The 10,090-nt window shown below is 45.4% G+C and overlaps 1 protein-coding gene across 1 annotated transcript; it reads right to left on the bottom strand.

Moving 5' to 3' along the window:
• Positions 1–1,372: 1,372 nt before the first annotated feature.
• nfil3-6 (nuclear factor, interleukin 3 regulated, member 6) lies at positions 1,373–5,374 on the bottom strand. Its single transcript, XM_041235768.1, has 2 exons — positions 4,970–5,374; positions 1,373–3,539 (listed from the first exon to the last, which is right to left on the bottom strand). Exon 2 carries the CDS (start codon positions 3,440–3,442, stop codon positions 2,135–2,137), a length of 1,308 nt encoding a protein of 435 aa, XP_041091702.1. The 5' UTR covers positions 3,443–3,539; positions 4,970–5,374; the 3' UTR covers positions 1,373–2,134.
• Positions 5,375–10,090: the final 4,716 nt, after the last annotated feature.

Below are 10,090 nucleotides of genomic sequence, written 5' to 3'. Positions count from 1 at the left end.
ATGATTCCACAACACGCCCCCAGGTGTGTAAAAGCGGGGCAAAAACCAAGATATAGCCCGAATTAGATCAACCAATCAGAACACAGAACCCCCGCTTCAGGACAGCACTCTCTATAGTGCTTTCACTGCAGGCATTGCAGGTCCATCGAAGCTTCTTCAAGGCAATGTCTTCGTATTAACACACAGGTGTGGTGTTATTTGACGGAGGAAGACGGGCAACCAAATGAAATATTCCCAGTGGAAGTGCACGTTTAGTGGGTGTACTTTCATATCATGTCTCTTGCTACATTAAACGTTTCTGTTGCGTATCGAACCCTTTGTCAGCTCACAAGGTTAGCTAATACAGTACTTTGCATCCATTGTATTTATATAAGAGTCGCCTTTAAACACCTTGTAAGATCCCTCTCATTGTGCTAAACAACATGCTGACGCTGTTCGCGTTTATTTGACAGGGTGTCGTCATTCCCGTTCTTAAAGAGAGAGAGAGAGAGAGAGAGAGAGAGAGAGAGAGAGAGAGAGAGAGAGAGAGAGAGAGAGAGAGGAGAGAGAGAGAGAGAGAGAGAGAGAGAGAGAGAGAGAGAGAGAGAGAGAGAGAGATTACGCCACTAAGTGCCCTGCGAACCCTGTGAATGCTGACCGGGATCATGCGAACTGGAATCGCTTGATTGTTCCTGTGCTTGTGTTTCGTATCCTATTGCTTCTATTCAAGCTTGCAATTCAACAGCTGAAATCACTCCCTATCCAGTGTCCAGTCACCTGTCACACTGATCAGGTTAAGTGCATGTGCTTCAGTCACAGTCACTCAAGCGCGTCATGGTCAAGGATGAATGATCGAGTGATCAAAAAGAAACCAAAAGCATTTTGTCAACGTCCATCATTTATATACCATATTTATTTCGAAAGTAAATGTTATAATAGTGCAAAGTCTCTCTCTCTCTCTCTCTCTCTCTCTCTCTCTCTCTCTCTCTCTCTCTCTCTCTCTCTCTCTCTCTCTCTCTCTCTCTCTCTCTCTCTCTCTCTCTCTCTTTTATCTAACCCTTTCATCCACAAAATATTGAAAATACCTGGAAAAAAAAAGTAGCTTTGGACACAATTTTGTTTTCAATTACTTTATATGGGGAATAATTGAAAGCTGCCTGCTAGTTGACAGTCCAGTTGGTTTACATGCTCCTTCACAGAGACGTGTTAAACACACTGAAACATTGGCTTTCTTGAGCAAAAACAAGAGAAGTACAAAGTTTAAATATCCAGATCTGAAACTCAATATGGCTAGAAGTCATTTTTTATTTTCAAAATAAATCTTATTAATAATAATAATAATAATAATAATAATAATAATAATAATAATAATAATAATAATTAAAACAAATCTGTTAAAAAAATTGTTTATTTAGTTACAAAAAGGGTATTGATTGAGATGGTCTGTCCAATACATCCACATTTTCATCTATCATAAATATTTACAGTACAGATGTTCTCCAAATTATAGATAGATAGATAGATAGATAGATAGATAGATAGATAGATAGATAGATAGAAAGAAAGTCTATCTTTATACAGAAAAGAGCAATGTGTTTATTTGTTTTGTAGTGTAGTGATTGAACGAAGGGGATCAAACTGCTTTTGAATCTCATGAGTTTCACATGAGCCCCGACAACAGCGACAGCCTTAGCGAGTAATCCTGTGCTGCCTTACGGCAAACCGACATGGAATTCTAGCAGGGTCTTCCAGCCAAACAGTGCAGAAATAAGCCTGTGTCCTACAGATGCTACTCTCGTTGTGGCGTGGGCCAAGTTAGGTACGCAGGCCTGGCTGCTTGTTGGCTAACATATTGTGCAAGTTTACATAAAGATTCTCTCCTGCCCTCAATACCGTTTTTTGGGGATACACATGTCCTGTAATTTGGACCAGAGTTTAGACTTCAGTTTTATTTTCCCTGTTCACTTTTCCGTACAGTTTCGAGCTTTACAAATTGTTTCTATTCAAGTGAATCTCAATGGGATTCTTGTTTTTAAGGCCATGCATCTCCTGGCGCTGTGCGCGCCGTGTCTAAGGGGTATGTTAGTGTGCTCCAGCTCCACTCTGATATTTGCCCAGGCAGGGTGGAGATGTCTGAAGTGTCCAGCTGAATGTTTCAGTTGGTTTTAGTGAACAGCTGCTGGGAGAACAGCCTCTTCAGCTGGGCCACTTCCTCCGAGAGGGATGTGAGCTGGGATTTGAGGGCAGTGTTCTCGGCGTGGTACGAGGGATCAGCGGGGCTGGCGCTGGGGTACGCTCCCTGCTGCCCGCAGTATTGGGGGTCTTCAGGCATCCGGCAGGGCGGCCCCTGCTTGGGGTCCTTGCCTGCTTGGTTTCTCCAAATGGGCTGCACTACCCCGACGACTTCCGATTGGCTGTGGGGCTGGTGGAAAGGGCGGGGTTGCTCTCTCAACTGTTCCCTCATTGGCTCTCTCGGGACGCTTGTGTGAATTGGGCTGCCCTGGTTCTGCGTTGCTTCCAGTGTAGCGAACTCCAATTCCGGTCCGCTGGCTGACTTGAACCGCAACTTATGGGGCAAGCACTTGATCCCTTCCCCGAGATCGAGCCTCCCAGTGCGGGGGACCTGGCCAGGATAGTGCCTTCCAGTCACCGCTGACGCCACCGGCTCTGCTTCAGTGTCGCTGCTCCCTGGACAGCGGTGTCCTTGAAAGCTGTGGTCCTCCGCTCTCATCAGGGTCTCCTGATCGCCAAGACGCTCGTCAAAAAACACTGGACTGCCAACGCTTGAGCTACCGGGGGTGGAAAATCCAGAGTCCTCCGAGAAGCAGGGGGTGTCACGGTTCATGGACCGGTGCCCGGATCCCTGGAGGTAGGGGTGAGAATGACCCTCTGTAACCACATAAGGACCGTTCGCCCTGGGGAGGAAACCAGGCTGGGAGGGGTGGGGAGGCATGGAGGGCGGGCCGGCCGCCTCAGGGTGGCACCTCGAAGGCTGGGCTGGCAGGACAGTGGTCTCCGCAGGGTCTTTGATCAGCCCGAATCGGAATTTGATGGCCAGGAGTTCAGCCTTGAGCCTGGCGTTCTCCTCCAGCAGCGCGAGGATGCGCTTCTCCAGGACCATGTCGTTGACGCGCCTTTTCTCCCGGGAACGCTTGGCCGCCTCGTTGTTCTTCCTCCTCTTGTCCCAGTAGCCTTCGTCCTTCTTCTCGTTGGGGATGAATTCCCGTTTCCTTCGGAGGGAGCTGGCGTCTTTGCGCTTCAGGGCAGCGTGGCCGAACAGGGAGCGCGCGAGGAGGCTGTTGGTGCTCAGGATGGACACTGTTTCGTCGGTGAAGGACAGAGCCCCAGTTTGGACCTCGAGATTAGGGGAGAGAGGACCCAGTTCTTGCAGGAGCTCTGCAGACGTCTGGCTGCCGTGGTTGCGCCCTGCCTGCATGTCTTGGAAGTTCTCTGTCCTGTTCATCGGGTCAAGGGCGTGCTTGATTTCTCACTTAGTTGAAGAGTGCACTGTGTGCACAGCTGGCTGTTCTTCACCTCGCCTTGTGTTGCAGCAGCCCCACCTAGTGGTCACAAAAAAAAAGAGACAGGAATAAATGGTTGTGTAATTGTTATGCAACACCGATTACAACACAGGGTTATGTAACTGGTTCACAACACCACATCTCTGTTGCTTTGCAGCCAACTGACCTGCTTTTGAAAGGAAGAAAGACATTGGCTGTAACCAGACCTAGCAACTAAACAGGCACGCTCTCTCTTGCTCTAGCGCTTCATTAAAACAGGTTAACTTATTGGTTTCCAACAGGATGCATTATATAACCCTATATATTATATACCATATATATTATTTACCCTATAGATTATTTACCCTATAGGCTCCATGCATAAGAAATATGTTTAATACAGAATTTGTGCACGCATGCGGTGTTGAATTCTGCTGTGCGGCTATAACGTAGCTTGAAGGAGCGTGTAAACCAACTGGACTGTCAACCAGGAGGCAGCTTTCGTTCTTTCTACCCGACAGCGAACAGGCGACGGCGCAAAAGAGCTGCAATAGACACCGCTGCCTGCCTGACACACACTGCAGATTTAAAAATAAATGCACGAGTTAAAGTGGGCGCTGAGATCTGGGTCCTCAATTTCAACCCCACGCAATCCACAGTATATCAGCACAGGGTCGCGACGGCGACGCGCAAGGCAGTGGAATGCGCTACAGTTTACTGAGCTGTAATTACATTCAGCTTTAAATACTGAAACCCAATAGAGATGTATTAATATCCAACTATACACGACTGGAGTGTTTTATTGAGCATTACATCACCGTACTCTACAGAATTATCGCACTGATGACGATGCCAGCATCACGGTTAGAACGGCGCGGGGAGTCCCCTAAATTGCGTTATTACGCGATACAGGATTACGGATCGGCTCGACATACCTTTTAGAAACGGGTTTGCCTTGTATAGGGTAAAATAACGACCTAGATTCTTCTACAGTGCAAAACAACTCAAACCACATTTAATAAAGCATGTGGGTTAGGGCTACATTCAAAATGAATACAATGTGATTTTAGTCAGTATATATATATATATATATATATATATATATATATATATATATATATATATATATATATATATATATATATATATTATTCTTGCGAGTTGTGCTTCTTTACAAGCGCTGTGAAGTATAGAACAAAGGTAAACTATATTGTTTAAAAACAAACAAAACACACGCATTAAATAATTCAACTCATTACAATTACTGAATATCCAATTACTACTTTGCTAGAATAATTAAACAAACGTATCCCCTTTTTTTTTTTCAACTGGATACATTGAATATTTTATATAAAATGTCTTCTAAAACATGAGCACACGCATTTATAAAGTTGTGTGAATATGCTGATACCCTTTCGCAAACCGATAACCGAATACAACAACAACACAAGTAAACACGTTTTCAAATGCAAACGGGTAAACGATCTTACCTTGGACCAATATTTGTCAGTCCTAATTGCCAAAGTCGCGGGTTATGTGGTGTGCGCTGAGTGTTTATAACACCCTGTTATTATTATTATTATTGTTATTAGTGCACAGTTACTGGGTCTCGCTGTTGGTCCAGTAATGCCCCGCTTGCCCCGCACTCCGTGGCGCTGCTCCGTCTCCCTGCTCGCCGCGTTTGCCTCTGCTTCTCCCTGGAAGTCACAGCCCCCCTTATCTGTCTCCTGCCGTGGAGTTCACTCCGGGACGCGGGCTCCCCTCGCATGAACCCGGGGGCCTCCCGTCACTGGGACTCGCTGAGACCGCCTCTCTCCGCCACTGGCTGCCGCCCATCTCCAGTTACACGGCTCGCTGCTGTTTCAGAGCTGGAGCAAGCATTGAAATACTGATTGACTGCAAGTCGTTTCTGTTCATGCCCTTTTATTTTAGAGTCGCTCGCCTTTTCTTTGGAGGGTCTCCAAGATTTTTTTTTTTTTGTCTTCCTTCTCTCTCTACGTAACTGCGACTCGCTGTTTTTATTGTAAAATAAATGAACTGTCAGCGACCCTCGAATAAAACTATGACTTAAAAAAAAAAAAAACAGAGGCATAAAAAAAATAATTGATTTGAATGTAAACTGGAAGTACCCGGAGCGGTCTGTGTGAATTGCAGTAAACAGCTGCATACTGCAAAATAAAACCGTGTTTACTTATTATATACAAACCCTTTAGCACAGTTTACTTTAAATGTTACCAGATGAAGGTGTTGACTCTCACAGTAAAGTCATTATTGAGGCAGAAATGCCAGTTTGATGTATTTTTAGACCGTAAACAGCCTGCTGTAATAGATTGCAATTTCACACAGGACTGCAGGCGGCAACGCGCCACTGAGACCGGGACCCCAAACAGGAGAAATTAACCCATTCATTCCGGGAGAGTTTGTGTACGCGCATGCTTTTGAAATGCTCGTTATTAATAGACGGTTGAGTATTGGTAAGATGATGCTAACGACCTCATTTTTGCAACGAGGGGCTCGAAGCGTGGTTTAAAATGCAGGGACAGGCTGGATCTGCGCATCCGCACGGTCAGTCTCCTCTTCGCGATGCTTCTCTATTGACCGCATTGAAAAATGCAGCAAGCGTCTAGCATCGCCCCATAGAACTAACTAATAATGTTGCTTCATGAAGTCCAGTGAAACCCGCTGAATAATGTTACAGGTCACACTGAATTACACACGACTGTGCAGAAAAAACTGACAACAAATTGAAAAATGTGACATTTCCTACATATAATGTCTCAATCCTAGATGCAAAACCTTTGGTAGGAGCTGTACAGCATTTCTGAAAGTCATGTGTTAAACTGAAGCGTGTATAAACTGTGTATTAGTTACACACTGACTTGAGTAGCTAGGCATTACCCCCGGGCCTCTCACAAGTACAAACAAAAACTTGCAGCTCAGTACAGACTGCTGCTGGACTGATATCCAGAAAAAAACAGCGCTGATATTAAATCCAGGGGCTTTATGTGTTGCACAAGGATTGCGTTTTCTTACACGACAATCAGCCCTTGACAGGTCGTGCTTACATGACGATCAGCCCTTGACAGGTCATGCTTTTGTGTTGCTCAAGGTGACAGACTGCTAGCCTGCTAGATAGGGTGGCAGATGTGAGTCAGGAGGAGTGGGGTTTTTCAAACAAAACAGAGCCCTCTTTATACCCCATCAGCGCTCGTCCGGTTCCGAGTAGCTGACTGAAGTCTTTGTCTCACACAGTCGCTTTTGGTTGTTGGTTATTTTAAAACTACACCAGGTCCAGGAAATCTGTTTGCTAGGTGGTCTTAAAACTTCACCTGATTGTCCCCGCCCCTTCAGTAACCAAGCAGCTGCTTCCCCTATTGAGTGACACACTTTGTAGCCAGTAAGCTGCTTTGATTCCGAAGACACTGCTGGTGATGAAATGACTGGAAGGCAAGGCAAGCAAACTGAGCACATCCCATCTTCCTGTGCAGAAGCATGTTTTGAGATAACATGTGTTTCTTTCAAAACTGCTCGTTTGAGACGACAGCTAAGATGTATGAAATTATCAGCTGCAGCCACTTTAAAAGCAAGCTTTTACTTTGGAAAATCCTTCACTCCCAACTTCAGAAATACAGTCCAGGTGTACGTTTAATATGTAAGGTGATTCGACAGCTCTGGACACCAAGTTTAGCATTGGAGTATCTGCGTGAAGCCTTCGATAACTGTTCTTCACTAACAGCTTCAAATCAACTGCCGTGGAATCAAATTCATCTTTACTGTAATGAGGGATTTTTTTCATCTAGGAAAATCTGAGACCTGCGGAATGAAGGCGATATTCACTAGGTAAGATTTACTGGAATTAATATAAACAATCACGCCTCTGATTCAGAGATTAACTCCAAGCTAATCTGACTCACACAGATCGATTGTGTGAGCGCGTATGTGTGTGTGTGTGTGTGTGTGTGTGTGTGTGTGTGTGTCTGGGGAGGCGTTAGGTTTTGTTACTTTTGTGTTTGGAGAGAACACACTTTCTCTTAGGGGGTGAGGGAGGGAGCAGTTCAGTCTCCGTGCCTCAAGCCTGCCCTGGACTGGAGGGAGCACCCTTTCTCTTAGGGGGTGAGGGAGGGAGCAGTTCAGTCTCTGTGCCTCAAGCCTGCCCTGGACTGGAGGGAGCACCCTTTCTCTTAGGGGGTCATGCCATTTGGAAATTAACTGTGACATTGTCTTATTTCTTCAAGATTTTTCAGACCCTATCTGCAACAAACATTTCTCTGAACAAATGACGAATTGAGAAATGTAATCTCTGAGCTCGCCTGATTAACAGCTTGGAGATTACAGGGTGGAGCTGGCGAGGAGAAATGCTTCATATTATATTTCCGTGTATAAATAATACAGAAGCATCATGCATCCTTCGTCACCACTGTAAATACAACACTAGAGCCGTTGCTGCCGTGACATTTTAAGTCACAAAAAGTGGCATCCACATCCTGCACCAACAGAGGACAGGCAGGGCACAGCTATGTGACAGCAGATGCAGAGTATCTCAAAGACCTGCACACTCACGTTAATATGGCCAATGTCACGGCAAATTTAAAAAAAAAGTTGTTACAAATGCATAGTGACCAGTCTCTGCAAAGATTCATGTTATAGATATATTTATATATATATATCTATATATATATATATATATATATATATATTATACATATATATATATATATATATATATATATATATATATATATATATATATATATATATTTTCAAATGAAGTGACGATTTCTCCTGCCTGCTCATTTTCCACTCATGAGAAGCGCTCCGCTGAAAGCTGCAAGCAGACCAGCCTGTTTGACAAGAGCTGTGACCTGCAGCCCTCTCCAGCCATGGCCTGCAGACGAGCCCTCATTCTGCGCATTCCCCAAACCAGCCGAGCCTGTGAGACCGGAGAGAGTTCAGAACCGAACCCTCCCTCTGCCCTTTCAGCAAAGAGCTTCCAATTCCTCTGGGGTCACCTCCTCAAATCATCACCTCCTCAAATCCTCACCTCTTCACCTCCTCTAATCCTCACCTCCTCACCTCCTCAAATCATCACCTCCTCTAATCCTCACCTCCTCACCTCCTCAAATCCTCACTCCTCACCTCCTCTAATCCTCACCTCCTCACCTCCTCTAATCCTCACCTCCTCAAATCCTCAAATCCTCACCTCCTCACCTCCTCAAATCCTCACCTCCCCACCTCCTCAAATCCTCACTCCTCACCTCCTCAAATCCTCACCTCCTCAAATCCTCAACTCCTCACCTCCTCAAATCCTCACCTCCTCACCTCCTCACCTCCTCACATCCTCACCTCCTCACCTCCTCAAATTCTCACTCCTCACCTCCTCTAATCCTCACCTCCTCACCTCCTCAAATCCTCACCTCCTCTAATCCTCGCCTCCTCACGAAGATTCCTTGCGATGCTTAACACAGTTGCTTAAATACTGAGCTTAGAGTTCAGGAGCTTATTTTCATAAGCGCTTCTATTGTTTCATTAAAAAAAAAAAAACATAGTGTGGTTGTTACAACGTAAGCTACAAAAACACCGAGAACTTGAACGGTATCACTTCAGCGTTTGGCTCCAGTTTTGTAAAACGAACAGGAGTTAATTACAGGCCTGCAGGAATTGCTTTGAAAGCACGCCTCAAAGAGTCTTTGTGTCAGTCAGCGCCCACCTCGTGCACAGCAACGAGAAGGGAGAATCGCAAACATCACAAGATAAAGGCGTCAGCTCTCCTTTAAAGGCTGTGCATGCCGCAGGAGGGTGTGAAAACAGACTTGGGTTGAATTAAGTGTGCTAAGCCCAGGGTTTAGTAAGGACACAGTTCGCTGGCCCCTGGAAATGTACAAACAGTATTGCAAGCACATGTTCTGAAGGTCAGCTCGGGTAAGCGCCAGGGAAAGGGCACTGAGCCTGATTCAAGTACAGTTGGCTAACGATGTGTTTTGCCGTAGAATATTGTAGATTCAAGTCACCCTGCAGCCCAGCGCTTTCTTTATCTAACCACTGAGCTCCTCAAACCCACTGCCTTCCACACTGCAGCCCAGCGCTTTCTTTATCTAACCACTGAGCTCCTCAAACCCACTGCCTTCCACACTGCAGCCCAGCGCTTTCTTTATCTAACCACTGAGCTCCTCAAACCCACTGCCTTCCACACTGCAGCCCAGCGCTTTCTTTCTCTAACCACTGAGCTCCTCAAACCCGTTTCCTTGCATTTTAGCATTGCACAATACTTCACAGGCTCTCATCGTTTTTGTGTAATGTTGCATTTTTAAATGGACTGATTTAGTTGATGTTTAAACTGTCCATCCTTCAGGGTGCCTGTCCCAAGTGTCCTGTGTGTAAGACCTCATTCAAAGCACCAGAATGGGAGTCAGTGAGAAGAAACTACTTTTCAGTACAGGGCTGCTAATTCAATTACATTTAGCTCCACATTCACTTTCTTACATGGCATGGAGTTATGCAGTAATTTCCCCAAGCTCTGTTTGAACTGCACATGTGGCCAAATGCCTCTGTTTGCTATGTGTAACACTGGCCTTTACTCAGGGAGAGAGCTGCCAAATTAAACACAAGCACAA

The sequence above is a fragment of the Polyodon spathula genome, chromosome 38 (assembly GCF_017654505.1).
Source record: "Polyodon spathula isolate WHYD16114869_AA chromosome 38, ASM1765450v1, whole genome shotgun sequence".
Classification (NCBI taxonomy): domain Eukaryota; kingdom Metazoa; phylum Chordata; class Actinopteri; order Acipenseriformes; family Polyodontidae; genus Polyodon; species Polyodon spathula.
The sequence above is the reverse complement of the archived record's forward strand: the minus strand, read 5'-3'. Positions and strand labels throughout refer to the sequence as shown.

Bases quoted from the DNA above. Each gene is read 5' to 3' on its own strand.
- nfil3-6 (XM_041235768.1), bottom strand. From the start codon at position 3,442: ATGAACAGGACAGAGAACTTCCAAGACATGCAGGCAGGGCGCAACCAC.